General features: G+C 38.5%; 1 protein-coding gene across 1 annotated transcript; it reads right to left on the bottom strand.

Moving 5' to 3' along the window:
• Positions 1-838: 838 nt before the first annotated feature.
• On the bottom strand, positions 839-17,580 carry LOC126369965 (lysosome membrane protein 2-like). The gene is made up of 11 exons (XM_050014572.1): positions 17,411-17,580; positions 14,178-14,281; positions 13,113-13,207; positions 11,582-11,745; positions 8,168-8,315; positions 6,364-6,555; positions 5,242-5,372; positions 4,750-4,994; positions 3,073-3,188; positions 1,880-2,005; positions 839-1,304 (listed from the first exon to the last, which is right to left on the bottom strand). The coding sequence occupies exons 2-11, from the start codon at positions 14,239-14,241 to the stop codon at positions 1,035-1,037; spliced, it is 1,551 nt and encodes a 516-aa protein (XP_049870529.1). The 5' UTR covers positions 14,242-14,281; positions 17,411-17,580; the 3' UTR covers positions 839-1,034.
• Positions 17,581-18,636: the final 1,056 nt, after the last annotated feature.

The following is an 18,636-nucleotide window of genomic DNA, read 5'->3' as shown; positions in this document are numbered from 1 at the left end:
AGCGTCTTTACGTACTAAATGTTAGCAGACCGTGATAAAGAACCGATTTTCAACTATGTAACCAGTCGTTAAAATTTATGTAACGTTTTACTTCAACAATAGTCCTATTCAACAATTATTGAAAACGAACAATGAACTTCGTAAGTAATCCTTCTTATATCAACCGGTAACTGCTGGTTGGACGTGTTAGTCGAATAGTGTTTGAAACTGACCATGATACGCCAGCTAGTTTTAATTTCTGAACTATCGTTACAATTAGTAATTGCTTTTGATATAAGTGGGTTTGCTAAGAGCAATGATTTTCAAGAGTTCAGTAAAATATTGGAGAAAGGATTCGAAAAGCTGAGTGGAATTCAGAATCCTTTAGGAGGTGGTGCTTTATCTGACAGCGAATTATCAGACAAAGCCGGTACTCAGAAAGAAAATCCTGCCACCCGGCGAGATGGTTCCAATCCCCCTGCAGGTCCACTTCGAACATCAAATGCAAACACCACTTGCTGTTTGCCACAAGGCTGCTTCACTCCTTGTCCTAGTTACGGCTTACCTATGGCCATACCAATGTACCCGCCACCAGAAATGCCACAAATAGTACCATTAAGAACAGAATTTGAACCAGTGATACATGACCACCCGCCTTATCATAAGATTCAAGAAATTATAAGAAACAAACACAAGAAGAAGAAGAAGAAAAAGAAGTATAACTCTTCGGAAATGTCAAGTTCGAGTTGTGAAAGCGATTCTGGCTCCTCGGACACAGAGCTTTCAGACGACAGCAGCAGTGATACGGATATTGCTAGGTTGGGGAATTTCATGAACTTCCAAATGTAAATTTTAAAGGTAGAAAGTTTTATTACGTAAAGTTTTATTTAGAAATAATTTTATTACTTACTGGAAAATTATTTACAATAAACAAAGGATTACTTTTTTAAACATAAGTCTTACTAATATTATTTATTCTCTAAAATACCCATTTGATTTTGGCCCTTTTGTAGATTATACAAGGAAATGCTTTCCCGAGACAGTCTACTTCATTGTCAACTTCTTAAACTGTCTGTTTTTTGTGTCTCAGTCATGAGAGGATCTTCAACATTATTGGCATTGATTTCTTTTATCGTGGTACCTGGGAAGGACATAGCCTTATTATCTTTGGCAATAAAGTTGAGGTAAACAGCTCGTCCAAAGTATCCCCACGCTACAACGGCTAGTATGAAGAAAACGATTTGAAGTGCCAAAATGATATATGGACCTGTAACGTACATTCCGTTTAAGAAGAATATCGATTCATCTGGTAGAGGCGGTTGTTCCTGAAACAAAGAAAATTAAAATGATGAGTTTAGAAGAAAATAACCAAATAATATTAGAATACAATACAAAATTTAATATTCGCATTAAATAGGATTTTAATTATGAAGTCGCTTTAAGACTATTTAGCTTATATATAGCATGCAAAATAAAACAATTCTAAATCTAACAAAAACCCAAGATACAATAGAATATACTCCTTTCAATTTACAAAGAAGAAAAACAATTGAGCTTGTAAATAATTGATATTGATGTCAGATTTAAGTAAGTACTAGCTTACAAATGCCGTAATTATTTACAATGCAGAGGCGTCAGTGTACCGTGAAACTTTCATAATAATATAATCAGACATATGAAACTTAAGTACAAATAAGGTAACTAAACTATGTATAAATTTACAAACAGTAACCTATATCAAAACATTTTAATAAAAAATATCATCATTGACCACAGTATCTGTAGTAGATGATTGTTGCAGCATTTGTATGTCTGCGAGTTCCTGCAACGCCTACTAAAATTATTTACTACAAGGCTATAAGTATACGTACAGAAAGATATCAAAGACAAAAATACTTACAATTCTGAGATAACATATAGGAAGGATCATGTTGGAGAAACTAGCTGCTTCAGTGTTAGCAGAGACGTCACCAATAACCAGGTTGATTTGTAAGGAGAAGACAGTCTCTAGAGTCAAACCGAGTTTCTGGAAGACAAAGCCACATTCACAGTTATATTACCATTACTTTAGTCTTTTAGGGTCGGTGTAAGTAGGGTTGGAAGAGGGAGGCCTATGCGTACATATCGCAATCTGATCCAGGATGTTTTAAAGATAGGTCAGCTCAAGACTCTAAATCGGCGAGTCTTTCATGAAGAAGCGGGATTGTAGTTAGTGGCATTCCGTGGCCTCTTCCTACATAAACTGCCTATATACGTCCCACTGCTGGGCACAGGCCTCCCCTCAATCAACCGGAGGGGGTATGGAGCATACTCCACCACGCTGCTCCAATGCGGGTTGGTGGAGGTGTTTTTACGGCTAATAGCCGGGACCAACGGCTTAACGTGCCCTCCGAAGCACGGAATCATCTTACAGTTTCGGACAATCAGGTGATTCAAGCCTGAAAAGTCCTTACCAAACAAAGGACAGTCTCACAAAGTGATTTCGACAATGTCCCCATCGGGAATCGAACCCGGACCTCCAGATCGTGAGCCTAACGCTCTAACCACTAGACCACGGAGGCTGTTATCTTATATTAAGTATGTGTATGATTCAGGATCGGTTTTTACCTCAAACATTTATGTAACTACAGAAGATTCAGTTAATAAAGAACATTGCATGCCCAACATATTGAAGGAATTGCTTTGGAAGAGAAAGGGATTACCTATTGTCTGTAATCGGAGCCTATCAGGGATCTTCAGAGGCTGCAAAAGAACGCGAGGAGGGGAAATCTGTTATTCGAGTCCTACATCTTAACAGGGGATAAAAGGATTTGAAGAAGAAGATCAGTGATAACGTGCGCTACCTCTTCTGTAAATATAAATGTCTGGTTCTGATTTACTATTACACTTTATTGGCTTATCTTTATTCACGCAAGAACGGAGCAACAAATTGAATAGTGCAATTTAAGTCAGAGAAAATGCACGATTGTTTTGTATTTTATTTAGGAGAGTAATTCCTTAGAAACACTGAAGGAAAACCATGAGTAAAAGCTGCTGGGTATAAAGGAAGATGTAGGGTAAACCAAAAAGCACAAAATAAATGTAGGTACTCACTCCATCAACCGTAACCCATCCTCTGTGTCGGTCGTCAGGCTTCATACCCTCAATACGCTCATATACACTGGGGTCTGCATCCAAAAAGTGAGGCTTAGAGAAGGCTAGAGGCATTCCTGAAATAAAAGATCAAGTGGTAAGATGGGGAGACTCTTGGTTAGCAGTGGGGATCAGTTCTAGACTAAAAAGCTCACGACTATATCCCAATTGGGGGACTCAAAGGTACATCCATCGCAAGATGAACTGAGTACCCACACCTCACCGACCTTTCTCTTAGACCAACATGATAGGTGGTGAGCCGTATCGCCATTTATAATGCTCGGACAAATTAATAACTCATTAAGCAACTTTCGCAAAGGCCGGTCATAGGGTGACCACAAAAAAAAAAATCATCTCGAGCTCCTCCGTGCTCCGGAAGGCACGTTAAGTCGTTGGTCCCGGCTGCATTAGCAGTCGTTAATAACCACCAATCCCCACTGGGCCCGCGTGATGGTTTAAGGCCCGATCTCCCTATCCATCCATTGGGAAGGCCCGTGCCCCAGCAGTGGGGACGTTAATGGGCTGGTGATGAGTTGGTGCAAAGTCCGGTACCGGTATTCGAACCGACGCTCCCCATCTGAGTACCAAGCCGGTGTACCACAGGACCACAGTGACTATAATTACAAGGTAAGACAGCTAAATAAGATAAGAAGAATGTTTAGAAGATATATGAGATGGTGGTAAAAGGTTGTCTATCTGTGTTACTAATAGATGCCAAATATGTTTTAAAGAAAGGCTAAGTCAAGTGCATTCTACGTCGGCGAGTAATATAAAGTTTGGCTGCGTGGGTGTGCTGCCGCCAAAGGATGTTTTCGGGTACCGAACTGAGCATAGTACCCCGCTAGCCACAAGCTGGTAGTGTGACTAGGGATCGACGATCCAACAGTGTTGTGTTGGAAGTTGTAGATATGCGTCTTGCTGTGTAAACTTCGATATCGCGTTTCAGGACTGCGTGAAGACTGCATTATTGAATGTGGCGCCATCTGTTGCATGTGAGCGGAACTAGGTGGCCAACTAGTTCGGTCCGCCACAAAGTAATAATCTTTTTTTTTTTCTAGAACGGCAAACAGGCAGGCAGGCTGGCCACCTGATGGTAAGAGGTCACTGTCGCCTATGGACACTTATGTGTTGCCAACCTTGAAGAGCGTGTTTTCACTTCTTTTTTGAAAAACCACAAATCATAGGGCAGTGGGAAGATTATGAAGAAAATGGAAGAAACAAAAGTATAGAATTTCGTAGGCGTTGCCTATATTTCTATTTTACTTATGAGAATAAATTATATTAAAATCGTCGTAAACAGTCTATATACGTCCCCCTGCTGGGCACATGCCTCCCCTCAATCAACCGGAGGGGGTATGGAGCATACTCCACCACGCTGCTCCAATGCGGGTTGGTGGAGGTGTTTTTACGGCTAATAGCCGGGACCAACAGCTTAACGTGCCCTCCGAAGCACGGAATCATTTTACTCTTTCGGACAATCAGGTGATTCAAGCCTGAAAAGTCCTTACCAAACAAAGGACAGTCTCACAAAGTGATTTCGACAATGTCCCCATCGGGAATCGAACCCGGACCTCCAGATCGTGAGCCTAACGCTCTAACCACTAGACCACGGAGGCTGTTATATATTAAAGTACGTACCGAAAAAGCAATCAGGTAACAACAATACCCCATTAGACGGCTCACTAGGGTCTAAGGTGAAGAAGTTATCGCTAAAGTTGTAGACCAGAGCTTCGGCGCCGTAGTCTGTGAGTCTTGTGTGCTCATACTCAAGGTCCAAAATCCTACAGAGTCCATTCTTGAAGATCCTGATCGGGAAGTCAGAGGTGATTCCCATAGGGTAGCCGACGCCTTCGAAAGCATTTTCAAACGTGTTGCAGAGCTCACTGAAATTATAATTAGGCAAATGAGTTTCAGGTTTATGCGTACTGTCAGGTCGCAGGTTTGAATCAATCAATCAACACGGGTTTAAACCAATGATTTTCGAATTTGTTTTCTTCGAATTCATGTTTAGGTTTAGATCTTAAATGTTTATCACGTGCTCGCGCGTTACAGGACCGGTAAGCGCCATCTCTGTTCAATAGGCGGTACTAGTTGGTCTACTGGATTTATGTATGAAAAGAATATAATCACCACTCATCAGGATTCACTGAGTCCCCCATCGCTAGTTTTTTAAAGCCGTTCACAGTTTTGATCATGAACTTTTCTTCATCGGCGATAGACGCCTCAATACGGTTAGGTTTTTTTGTGTACGAGTCGTATAACTGAAAAAAGCACAAATTATTGTTGTTAAAGAAATTAAGTTGTCAAAGCATCTACAATTTTTCTAGCCAATACTGAAATATTCATATAGAATGTCAGTGACATCGTAACGAATACTGAGAGCGATGATTCAGACCATGATTCTGAGTTAATATCAATTGGAATTTTCCGTCGCAAAATTCATGATTATATATATTTTTTTTAAATTAAGTAAGTATGTTCAATTGTATACTTTTCCGACCGAAAATTCCACTTGATATTAACTCAGACTAATGTGCTAACTCCTCCTCCTCATTATTCGTTACGATGTCACTTACACCCCGTACAAGTACGTACAGGTAGCCATACAAGTAGGTATGGGTGTTAGTGACACCGTAACAAATGCTGAGGGGGATGATTCAGACCGTGATTCTGAGTTGATATCAAGTGGAATTTCCTGTCGGAAAATTCATGAAAATTTTATAGGTTTTTTATATTAATTTTAGTTCCGTACTTTTGCGACGGAAAATACCACTTGAGATAAACTTAGAATCATGTTTTGAATCATCCCTCAAAGCAAGCGAGACAATCAGTTCGCGCGCGCTCCCGCATACTCATTAGCGGCTCACGTCCATTTATAGTTGGTAAAGAGGGGGTGGGGAAAGCGCCCGATACGAATTGGTGCGGGGCGGAGACATGCCGTTGTAAACGTAGTTTTATTCTTTATTTGATCGCTGGGTGATAATCTAATGACTCCCATATTGAATTTTATTACAATCACCAAATTATCATCAACAAACCTTAGTATGACTACCAAATAAAAGCGCCTGTTGAGGATGTAGTAGCAATTATATAGGAAACCTGTTCGAAAACCATATTTAGACAGGAAAATGACAAGGACGCAATCCCACTGTCGGTTTTTACGACACGACCCGGGAATCTTCTATGTTCTAACCTTTTTATTCGCTTATCGCCCAGCACAGAAGCACAAAAATTATAAGTTATCGTGCGTACCCTGTCCAAAATGCCCATTTTATCAAAATCCACAGATGTGATGGTGTAGCCTAGTGAGACGATGGTGTCCTGGTAACCCCATAGGTAGTTGTGGGCGTCCATGCTGACCATGGCCTTGGAATTGAGCTGTGTCGACAGCAGGTTGAAGGGGATCCGCGTCCAGGGGGCTCCGGCCATGTTTGATGTCATACCCTGGTGACAGGCAGGTAAGAATTAAAATATTAAACAGACCAAAATTATTCGAAAAGAGCTCGTCAAAATTTTCAGTTTTATATGGAATTGTAATCACTTTTGCAGAACAGATAACGTTGACTTTTGTTACTATAAGGTGGAACATACTGTGACATTAAGTTTTAATTAATTAATTTATTATTATGGAGAACTTACAAGCTACACTCTGCACATGCAAAGTTACAGACAGTAAAAAATAGATTAAGGGCTAGCTCAATTACAAGTAGTGACAGCATGCACAATCAAGTGAACAAGAAAAACAAGATATAAACCATATTAAAAAAAAAAATAGAAATAATTTAACAAAAAGCAGCCAGTACAATGTTTTTATGCATTTAAGGGCATAGTAATGTCATGATATCTGGCCAACACATTATACAATCTACACAAAATAGAAATAGTAGCATATTGAACCAAATTAGTTCTAGATGGTGGAGTTACAAAGAAGGAGTAGGCTTTTTTCCTACAAAGTCTCAGCGGAGTACTTATTTACTATAGGGTAACATACCTACTGTTCGTATGTTCGAAGCTAAATGATAAAAGACCCAGAGCGGGGAGCGGTTGGAACGAATGGGTGTGAGGTGGAGAGTTAACGTTCTTAGTACCTAGTATTATCCATTCTTTCGAGGGTGCTGCGTAAAACGCCTGCATAAATATTCATTATTACCTACGAGGTGCGAATAACTTGATCTGCTACTTTGCTCTATAACTAGATAAGGCGCTGTTTGTACTCCCAATTTAAACCAATTTTTATTTATTAAACTACTAAATCTGACTTGTAATGTGATTTACCTACCGCAATATTTTCTGCTACTTAGACCTAAAACCTTTTATTTAATGTAGATTTACAAAAAAATCGGGGTCTAATCTTTCATTAGACAATTTTGAGTTTATGGAAAGCTTTGAAATACAAATAAGCATTCTTAGGGCCTTTTTCTAACTGCACTATGATCTTTATTATGTGTACCAAAAAAACGATGGTTTGTGTGGTCAATCTTCTGACAATGTTTTGACAAACAGTATATGACTGTAACAAATAACGATCACAGTTTGAACTGTAATACGGGTCTCGAGCCCAGTACAGACTTCAGCTCTCTCAAAGGTATTCTGTCAAAACGTTAAAATGTACCCATTAGTTATTAAGTGATCCTTTGTAGAGAGAGAAATAAAGAAATAAAATAAATGTATACGCAAATGTAAAATTGCAACATTGCTTTTTAGACGAATTGCTCCGATGTGGCCTTTTTAACCCCGTCGCAAATGGGTTTGTAACTAGATTCGTCTCTCTTACCTATTGATGTATAATAATATGTTACTATGGTTACACCTAGTAGCTATGTAAGTATTGCCTTTCGATGCAATAACATTCCGTCCAATATTTCTAGTTGTGCTCAGAAATTTCAGTTAAATGACTTTGTTATAATGCTGCTGTAATATTTCTTCAGAATAGTTTCTGGTAATTTACATGATAATAATAAATAAACATGATAGTAAATAAAATAAAAAAAGGTCGATTTTTCTTTGAAACCTAAATCGTGCCTGATGGGTATGAATGATGTAATATCGGTCTTACAAGCATGGGTATGTTGGGTGCGGTGACGTTGATGTCTTGCGGTCTCCCGATGGACTCTTCAGGTATAAACTCCAGCCGCACCTGAGGAGTATACCGCAGTATCTGCGCTTCTGTGTCGATCTCTATGTCTTTGTTACTCCGAATCTCCCTGGAAGAGTAAAAATATGACTGTATCTGTTTTTTAGTCATGTGAATCAAAAGCTGCTCCAGCTCCTCAGACAGGTTAAGTGAGAAGATTAAAAAGAACAAAACCGTATGAAATCGTTCTCTATGTACAACTGCTTCACCTGAATGATAATGCTGGGGTAATTTAAAGTTTTGTTGTTAAGTCATAACGAATTAATTTATTTAATGCGTATCTTTTCTATCGTGTGGGTTGTGAGGTGGATTACCAACCCCATCAACCCTGGTGACAGGGTTATTATTTTACTGTTAGTATGACTTCCTGTTCGTAAGTAGCAAGCAAGTATGTGAATCTCAATGCCTATTAGGGCGCTTACAGATGAACGATGTTAGTGTCGACAACGGGTCTATAATAAAACCCATAATTGAAAATGATTAAAAAATATATAATTAACACCCTTAATTTTAATACCTATAAAAGTAGAAACCCATACTCTTAATATATATGTATAATATAATGCAAATAATAAAACAGTTTGATGACGAATGCGACGATATTATTGTAAATGTTGATTTTACCATTACCACTCTTTCAATTCATTCATACTACCTATTACAACTAAAATCTTTAATGCTATGCTCTGTCCAGAGACAGGTATTAACTACATATATTAATATTATGGATTTGCAGATTTATTGCTTTTTATGCTATGAATTTTAAAGTTATAATTTTTAAAATTATGGATTTTCATTAATATGCTTAATAATTATATATATTTTTATGTTATTCATTCTAATTGGTATGCAAATTACAGTTATGTCAAGTCTGTTATGGATTTTCAAAATAGGGTTATTAATTTTATGCAACTTAAGGGACATCCGTCGACACGGGGCGACGACTACGTCGACAAACCGCGGCGACTGTCGACAACGTAGTTATGACGTGTGTGGTAGTTGTCAAATACTCATGGAGATTAGACGTGTTCTTGCTTTTGTTGAACAGTTACTGGGTACCTATTCATATTTTTTTTTTATAGAAAAATTGTTGCTTATACGTAGGCAACAGGTTTTCAACGGTAAATAAATATTATTTATTTATTAAAAAAATAAATAATAATAATAATAATAATATTTTTTTTTATTATTTATTAATATAATTAAGTATGTGAAAATAACATAATATTTTTACACAAACCTACACTCCATCTCCATACTAATAAGTATTATAAATGGGAAAGTGTGTGTGTGTCTGTGTGCTATGCAACTATCTACACTTAAAATATCACGTCAGCGACGGAGCGACGAATTGACGTGATTTTTTAAGTGTAGATAGTTGAAAGGATGGAAAGTGACATAGACTACTTTTTGACTCTTTCTCACCTCCCACTTCCCTAAAATGGATTTAATAGACCATTTCGCTGGTCTATAAGCGCACTTAGATTTAAGTTATACACGAGTAGGTCTGAAGGATGCTGCAATCTGGGTCATTGTAACAAGCAATAAACAAACAGATAAGCAGGTTAAGGCCTGGATCCTGAGATAAAGTTAGCCATAACGATAGTTAATAATGAAAGTGCATGCATTATTGTTGCGTGGGTGCATGTACTTACATTAAAAACTTATATGACAACAAAGTTATCCTAAAAGGGTTCCGTTTTTCCTTTTGAAGTTTGGAACCCTAAAAACGGTTGGTTATTGTTTATAAAAAAAAAATTTGATTATACAATCAGTAACAAAAATCTTTACTTAACAAATTATAAACATAATATCACGCTTGTATGCTTGCACGGGTGGACAGAGGTATACAGTTATGAGCAATATAATGTACCCACTTTAGGACTCTGTCATAATTCATAATCATTTATTTATAATAAAAATGGTATTACAGTTTGCAGATGGTCAGCATTTAACATTTCGTCTACATTTTTAGTTATTCAAGTAGTTAAACAAAATAAAATTGATAATTTAAATGTCAATCAGGTACCTAACATTAATTATGAAATAAAAATGAAATGATTTACATACATACATAAACTCACGCCCGTAATCCCTAATGGGGTGGGCAGAGCCACAAGTAATCAAAGACAACTTGCAGCCACTGTTGATACGAAGTCCAAAGATGGATATGATGAACCTTATGGTGATAAGGGATCAGCCTATCGCCCATAACATTAGTCCATCATGTTAGAGGACACAATCCCTCTGTCGGTTTTTACGACATGCCCGGGAAGAGAAGCAGCTGAACGTGTTCTATGTTTTTTATATGCTCTCAGAACAGCATAGAAGCATGAAATGATTTACAATGTCATTATCCAAATTACACATCACAAAAAACAAACAATACAAAAAAAAAGAGAAAAAAGTAATAAAATAAAAAAGAAAAACAATGACACGAAACATCCAACGATTCATTCGATCGTTATAATAATCGATATAGTCGTTCTAGTTCGGTTCTGTTCGTCATCTGTTCTGTCTGTCGCACTAACATATTTGACATTTAGTGAGACTTACAGTTCAATTTGTCAAAAAAGTTTATGTGACATGGTATCAAAGTGTATACATATTAATGCTCGTGACCGTATATGTCGTGGCCAGATCTTTTTTTGAATCTTTAGGTATGGGCGATTTGTAACGAATACTGAGGGGGGTGATTCAGACCATGATTCTGAGTTAATATCAAGTGTAATTTTCCGTCGGAAAATTCATGAAAATTTTAGTTAGTTTTCGTTACGATTTCACTAACATCCTGTATATAGAAATTGTTTATTTCAAAAGGACGCCGCACACAAAAACAAGACAATAACATCATTCAAAATGTTTACAAAACCATATGCGTTGTTTTTTGTTACTACTTACTGATGTCGTTACACGAGGCATGTCAGGGACCTTTGGCGGCTCAATACCTACCTTGACACCAGGGTTGTTGAGGTTGGTAATCTACCTTACAACCCACAAGATCTGCCGCAGATGGCATTAACTACTTGGCCGGATAAATAGGGAGCGCTGAAGGCTCTCATCCGGTACAACGTTTAAGACAACAGCCTGAGGGTGCCCAGTCGTCTGAGAGGAAAAATATTTGAAAGAATTAGTGGATCGATAGCGATAAGCGCTGATTGAGGGAAATTGTCGACCACGCCGGCGGAGTCGGTATCGGGGTCCTGAAGTGTTTGGTGTCGCGAGCTGATTGGCCGCCTCTATGGCTAGACAATACGATAACAAAATGTCAAAGAAGTTCCTCGAAATGATCTTAAGGTGGTGATGGACGTAGTGAAAAAAAAAAAGGGTCTTTACCTGTAAGTAAACGGTCCGACTTCCTGTACTTTGAGCGTGTGGTCTTCACCAGCCATGAACCGCTCAGTGTTGGTGACGTTGAAGACATACGCCGAAAGATGGATGCCCTCCATCTCTCGCAACATGACCTCGTGGACGAACGAGCCATTTGTCACCCTAGTATACTGGAGACAAAAAAAACATTACTTATTATATCTTAACTCTGTTTTTCACAGGGTCCGCTTACCTAACCTAAAGATTTGACAGGTCCGGTTTTACAGAAGCGACTGCCTGTCTGACCTTCCAACGCGCGAAGGGAAAACCAACCCAATACAGCTTAGGTCACATACCTCCGAAACGCATTTCTCGGAAATATGTTTCCTCATGATATTGAAGTTAAAATAATAATAATGAATTATTAAATCTCGCTGAGCACCGATCCTCGATACCGAACTTGCACCAATGAGTTATTAATTTATCTCAAGTGCAGTTTTCACTAACACAGTTGGCTCGACCATCATAGACGGCGATACGGCTCACCACCTATCACGTTGGTCTAACAGAAAGCTCAGTGCGGTGTGGGTTCTGTTCATCTTGCGATGGATGTAGGTACCTCTGATTACCCCAATTGGAATATAAGTTACACTAAGTATAGAAGCAATATCCACGGGAGTCGCAGATCGACAGCCATTAGTCAGTATTTACTTAAGTGAATAATGAAATCGGGGAAAACAGTTTAATTATCACTTAAGATTAAAAAAAGGACTCACACCCACGCAGTGATTTCTTTGTTGTGTATTGTATGACCAAGTTCTAGCAAATAAACGTATTTGTAGGTATTTGACCTGTGATTACCCAAGTAAACTTTTTTTGTGTTTGTATCTGCATGAGCACGCTCTTTGATGAATCTTTGATGAGAGTGGAATAAGCGAAAGGGTGTGTCAGGATCGCAATAAATGGAATTCTGCCTACTCTAACGAGAAACGGGAACAACACGTTTTGATGAAGAAAATCACACGAGAATGTGCTTTTTTAAAAAGGCTTCTTCAAAGTTTTCACTATAAATAAATACAAATAAACGTAAAAACACAACCCTACGAATATATCCCAAATGGTGTAGTCAGAGGTACATCCATCGCAAGATGAACTAAGTACCCACACCTCACCCAGCTTTTGTGTTAGACCAACGATATGTGAGCCGTATCGCCGTCTGTAATGGTCCCAGGTTCGAATCCCGGTGGGGACACATCATAAAAATCACTTTGTGATCCCTAGTTTGATCAGGACATTACAGGCTGATTAAGATGATCCGTGCTTTGGAAGGCATGTTAAGCCGTTGGTCCTGGTTACTACTTACTGATGTAAGTAAGTAGTCGTTACATGAGCCATGTCAGGGGCCTTTGGCGGCTCAATAATAACTCTGACACCAGGGTTGATAGGTTGGTAATTCACTTCACAACCTACACGATTGAAGAGATGGTCGAGATGACTGTGTTAGCGAAAATTGTACTTAAGCTAAAAGGTACGAATAGCTTTATGTATGTTTACTCACCTCTTTAAGCATCAATAATATGGGATCAGCGATTAATACGAACAGGAATAACGAAAACCACAGAATACCTAAGAAGAAACTTATCCAAGTTTTTTCTGCAACAAAATGAGTTTCAATTAGATTATCACATAAGCTCACGACTACCTATATCCCAATTGAAGTAGTTAGAGGAACTCCATCGCAAAATGAACTAAGTACGCACACTTCACCAAGTTCTTTGTTAGACCAACATGATAGGTCTCAAGCTGGCCGCAAGTTATCTTTTGGTTAATTGTTTTCTCTGTTTATTCCTTTAGGGATTACGAGCGCAAATGCGTGTTCTAAAAGAAAAACATATACCCCGAAGTTATTTCAATCCGGCAAAATTGTGATCACTTTACTAGCTTATCTATGAATGGGACTTTTCAAAGAGATTCTTACGTGTTTTTCACAAATGTTATAGGAATATTGTGCAATTCAAACGATATTACATACTACGTGTCAAATTGATAACCTTCTTCTTATTCATCATCATCACTATTTTAAGAGCCACGCTCTTGTCGGAGTAGTATCCGCCATGATACTTTTTTAGGGAAAATAGGGCAATGGTTTCCCGCCTCTTGCCTTCCGCCCCGCTGTATTCTGTCTGACACGAGCAGGGGGGTTAAAATACCCACAACGAAGCAATTCACCTAAGAAAGCAATATTGCTATTTGACATTTATTTGCATTGCGCACTTACTTTTATACCTATGCGCAAATGTTAAATTGCAACATTGCTTTCTTATATGAATTGCTTTGATGTGGCTATTTTAACCCCCCAGAAGCAACTGTCAGCAGTAACTGTCAGTACTATTCAGGGGCGGAGGACAGGAGTCCTAGTACTACGTTGAGATAGACTACTCTGGGCGGATTCGTTTTTTAAAATCGCTTAATTAATAATTCCACTCCACTAACCCGCAGTGGAGCAGCGTGGTGGAATATGCTCCATACCCCCTCCGGTTGATTGGGAGGAGGCCTGTGCCCAGCAATGGACGTATATAGGCTGTTTATGTATGTTATGTAAGTAATAATTTATACCACTTACTTGTACTAATTCTATATCGTCTCTTCTTTTCTTTTTTTAGCGACACCTTCTCCTTGATCACCATTTTGATGTCTGCGTGTGCGCAAGAAACGTCTAGGAGTTATCTGAAAACAATCGCTTTATTATTGCAAGTTCAGCTGATAATATCTTAGCCGTAACGATCTATCTACACTCACACATACATACACACCCTCACACACGAACTAGCACAAATAATTTGAATTTCAATTTATTGTATTCTCTGCTTCTATCATGTGGGTTATGAGGTGGATGACCAACCCTATCAACCCCATTTATTGTATTAATTTCTATAATTCTATTTCTGCTTATTCGTAGAATCCCGCTCGAACTGTTATGAACATTGTTGATTACGGCCTTCGTGGTCCAGTGGTTGAGCGTTGGGTTCATGATCCGGAGGTCCCGGGTTCGAATCCTGGTGGAGACATATCACAAAAATCACTTTGTGATCCCAAGTTTGGTTAGGACATTACAGGCTGATCACCTGATTGTCCATAAAGTAAGATGATCCGTGCTTCGGAAAGCGCGTTAAGCCGTTGGTTTCGGATACTAGTTACTGATGTGTATATACTGATGTAAGTAAGTAGTCGTTACATGAGTCATGTCAGGGGCGTTTGGTGGCTTAATAATAAATAACCTTTGACACCAGGGTTGATGAGGTTGGTATTCTACACCCACACGATAAGAAGAAGAAGAATGGTGTTCTCCACACAGGTCTAGTTCATTATCTTTTCTCCATGATTTTGTTAGGTGTACAACCAGCCCGCCGTGGAGTAAGATAAAAATGTTTTGACTAGGATGAAAAAACAAGTAGGTAGGTATACAGTACGCCTGCGCATGTCAGCCCAGCCAATACACATACATACATAAACTCACGCCTATTTCCCACCTGGGTAAGCAGAGACTATAGAATTCTATTTGCTTCGATCCTGACACATTTATCTTGCTTCCTCCACATTCATCAATCGCTTCATACACGCACGCCGGTTCAGAGTAGATGGTCCCAGCCAGCCCATCAATGTCCGATTAATAGATTATGTAACATTTTATCTTTAAATCTCACTGACATAGTATAAAATAAGTAAAAGTAAGTAAAAGTAGCCGAGTACAGAGTAGTAGTATTGTAGTATAAGTAAGATGATCCGTGCTTCGGAAAGCACGTTAAGCCGTTGCTCCCGGTAACTACTTACTGATGTAAGTAAGTAGTCGTTACATGAGCGATGTCAGGGGTCTTTGGCGGTTCAATAGTAACCCTGACACCAGGGTTAATAAGGTTGGTAATTCACTTCACAACCCACACGATAGAAGAGATAGTATAAAGACATAGGCTCACATTCGCTAAGCATTTTTTTTATTGGCCTCCATGTTGTAAATACGTATAAATTAAGTTAGGTATGTAGATAGTATAAGTTCGTTCCCTCAAAATGACATGTTATGGTTGTTAAAATGTAGTCTTTGTCTTTTTAATGGAGGCCTTTGACATGTAGTGTTGGAGGAGCATGGAACGAATAAGTTGGACAGAAAGGGTTACATTTGAGGAAGTGCTAGTAAGAGTAAGGGAAGAAAGACAAATACAAATACAAATACTGAGAATTATTGAGGACAGAAGAGGCAAGATAAGAATAAGAATAAGAATAAGAATAAAATAAATTTATTGCCAGTAACAATTTACATTGAAATGAAATGAAATGAAATGAACCATACCATGATGAATGATACCATGCACAGAATAAATTTCATTTCATTTCATTTCATTTCAATTTCATTTCATTTCATTTCATTTCATTTCATTTCATTTCATTTCATTTGCTATATAAACTAAGTACTTAATTATGAATATTGCGAATACGGGCAAAAGGAAATGGCTGAGCTTGTGCAGTGATGGAGCCATGCTATGGCGCCACCCAGCGCTGGTTTTCAGTCATTTCCTCTTCCTGAGATATTGTGCGGAAGTAATTGTCAACGATATGATTGGACACCTAATAAGACACGACGAATTTATTAAAAACATCATAGAAGGAAAGCTAGAAGGAAAGAGGGTTAGGGTGTCGTAAAAGGGGTCCCAACACTTAGAAAAATTTCACTTCAATTTTGTATGAACCATCGACTTAGCCGAATTTTCGAATGAAATTACTATGGAAGCTGGACTTGTAAAATTTTCAAAAGTTGATTCTACGTAGTGTCGCAAAAAGGGTCCGAGACTTAGAATAATTTTGGTCGTTTTTGTATGAACCATCGACTTAGCCGAATTTTCGAATGAAATTACTATGGAAGCTGGACTTGTAAAATTTTCAAAAGTTGATTCTACGTAGTGTCGCAAAAAGGGTCCGAGACTTAGAATAATTTTGGTCGTTTTTGTATGAGCCACGGACATAGCCGATTTTCGAGAGAAATTACTATGAAAGCTGGACTTGAAAAATTTTTCAATTTTCTTTGAAAAAGTAAGTTTTTTTTATTTTAATATATGCGGAAGAGGTGGGTTAGGGGTATCTAAAAGGGGGCAATTTTTTGTTATTTTTGCGCTACGACGCACCGTTTTCGAGATATTTTAAAAAATGCGTTTTATGTAATTTTAAAATATATCTTTAATTTTTTCTATGGAGCTCCGCGAAACACGTCCACGCTCGGTGTGAACAGATTCTGTTGTCACAGGTGTTTAGCACTTACCAGCAGGCTCCAACCGTGATTATTGTTAATTAAAGTTATTGTAAACGAAATAAACTTTTTTTAATATTTTTTTACCAAAAAATATTCCCCGTCGAACTGTATATTTCTTCCGGAAATCCGAGGCAGGATATAATAAGACTTTTACCCATACTCTTTCCTATATTCATCATCATCATCATCAGCCCATTAACGTCCCCACTGCTGGGGCACGGGCCTTCCCTATGGATGGATAGGGAGATCGGACCTTAAACCATCACGCGGGCCCAGTGCGGATTGATGGTTATTAACGACTGCTAATGCAGCCGGGACCAACGGTTTAACGTGCCTTCCGAAGCACGGAGGAACTCGAGATGAAAACTTTTTATTTTTTTTGTGTTCACCCATCCTATGACCGGCCTTTGCCGAAGTTGCTTTACTTCAACAATCGCAGACCGAGCGCGTGAACCGCTGCGCCACCGAGCTCCTCATATACTTAGTAAGAGCTTTCCTATATTATTGGATATATTTCGCACATATTTTTTTCTACAAGTACATGTATACATACTCACATGATCACATAGATTCGTAGATAAAACTAAAACTCCGAACGAAAAAGTAATGTCAATTGCTTCCGTGTTCTCTCTTTAAAAAAATTAAACACTACTATATCGCAATTTCACAATAATACTATAATTGTAATTAACTATAATGAGTGAATGACAAGTCCGTCTGGATCTTAAGTATTTATTATACTGGTTAAAAATCATCGATACTATAGTTACGAATGTTGTTATCAATAGCGTTAGGCTTCGTCCACACAGGCGCGGGGCGGATAGCGGAGCGTGTAGCGATACATTCTAGCTTCGTTTTAGCATAGAATAAACAGTAGGTAATATACATTGTTTTAGTTTACGCGGTTATTCTCATAATTAAAACACATAATAACGGGTTCTTACCGCGTTTAAAATAGGGCTATGAGACTTCCGATATTTCGACACTGTTACAAAAGCCATGATCACGGGATGACTGATGAGATTGGAGTGGAGTACTTAGGTAGATCCATAATTTTCTACGGGCAGACATATCTGTCTACCCTCTTTCTTTGCCGCTTATTTATGTTTTTGATATCGGAATGTTTGGAACCATCTGAACTCGCACCAAACTCACTACGACAAACCGCACTCACTGTGTCCTCACGTTTTGTCACCACATTAGGCCGTTTTAACCTTTTTACAACACCTAGGTACTACTGGATTCTACATGCTCGATAATTTGAACCCGTCTTCCCTATTGATTTTTTTTTACTATATTAAACGCGGTAAGAACCCGTTATTACATGTTTTAATTATAACAATAGGTAATATCGTACAGAACGGACACTCAGAACTAAATTTCAACAATCAGACATAAGATATGAATACAGTACAATTTGGGCAGACTTATTGCTCTAGAGCAATTTCTTCCTGGCAAGCACTACCATGAAACAAACATTTACAAACAACTTGGATGCGGGATGGTGCAACAAGAAATTAATACCTAAAAGTAAAGGTAAAGTAAAGGGTTACTATTGAACCGTCAAAGTCCCCTGACATGGCTCATGTAACGACTATTAACTTGCATCAGTAAGTAGTAACCGGGACCAACGACTTAACGTGCCTTCATCTTACTTTCGGACAATCAGGTGATCAGCCTGTAATGTTCTAACCAAACTTAGGGATCACAGAGTTATTTTCGTGATATGTCCGTACCGGGATTTGAACCCGGGACCTCCGGATCGTGAGCCGTATGCTCAAAC

Source organism: Pectinophora gossypiella, chromosome 10, assembly GCF_024362695.1.
Source record: "Pectinophora gossypiella chromosome 10, ilPecGoss1.1, whole genome shotgun sequence".
NCBI lineage: Eukaryota > Metazoa > Arthropoda > Insecta > Lepidoptera > Gelechiidae > Pectinophora > Pectinophora gossypiella.
This window is presented reverse-complemented; position numbering and strand designations above follow the sequence as displayed.

Bases quoted from the DNA above. Each gene is read 5' to 3' on its own strand.
- LOC126369965 (XM_050014572.1), bottom strand. From the start codon at position 14,241: ATGGTGATCAAGGAGAAGGTGTCGCTAAAAAAAGAAAAGAAGAGACGA. The intron at 4,995-5,241 runs GTGATTATATTC...TTATAATTTCAG, and splicing joins TCAGTGAATCCTGATGAGTG to TGAGCTCTGCAACACGTTTG. The intron at 1,305-1,879 runs GTAAGTATTTTT...TCTTTGTTTCAG, and splicing joins CTATATGTTATCTCAGAATT to GAACAACCGCCTCTACCAGA.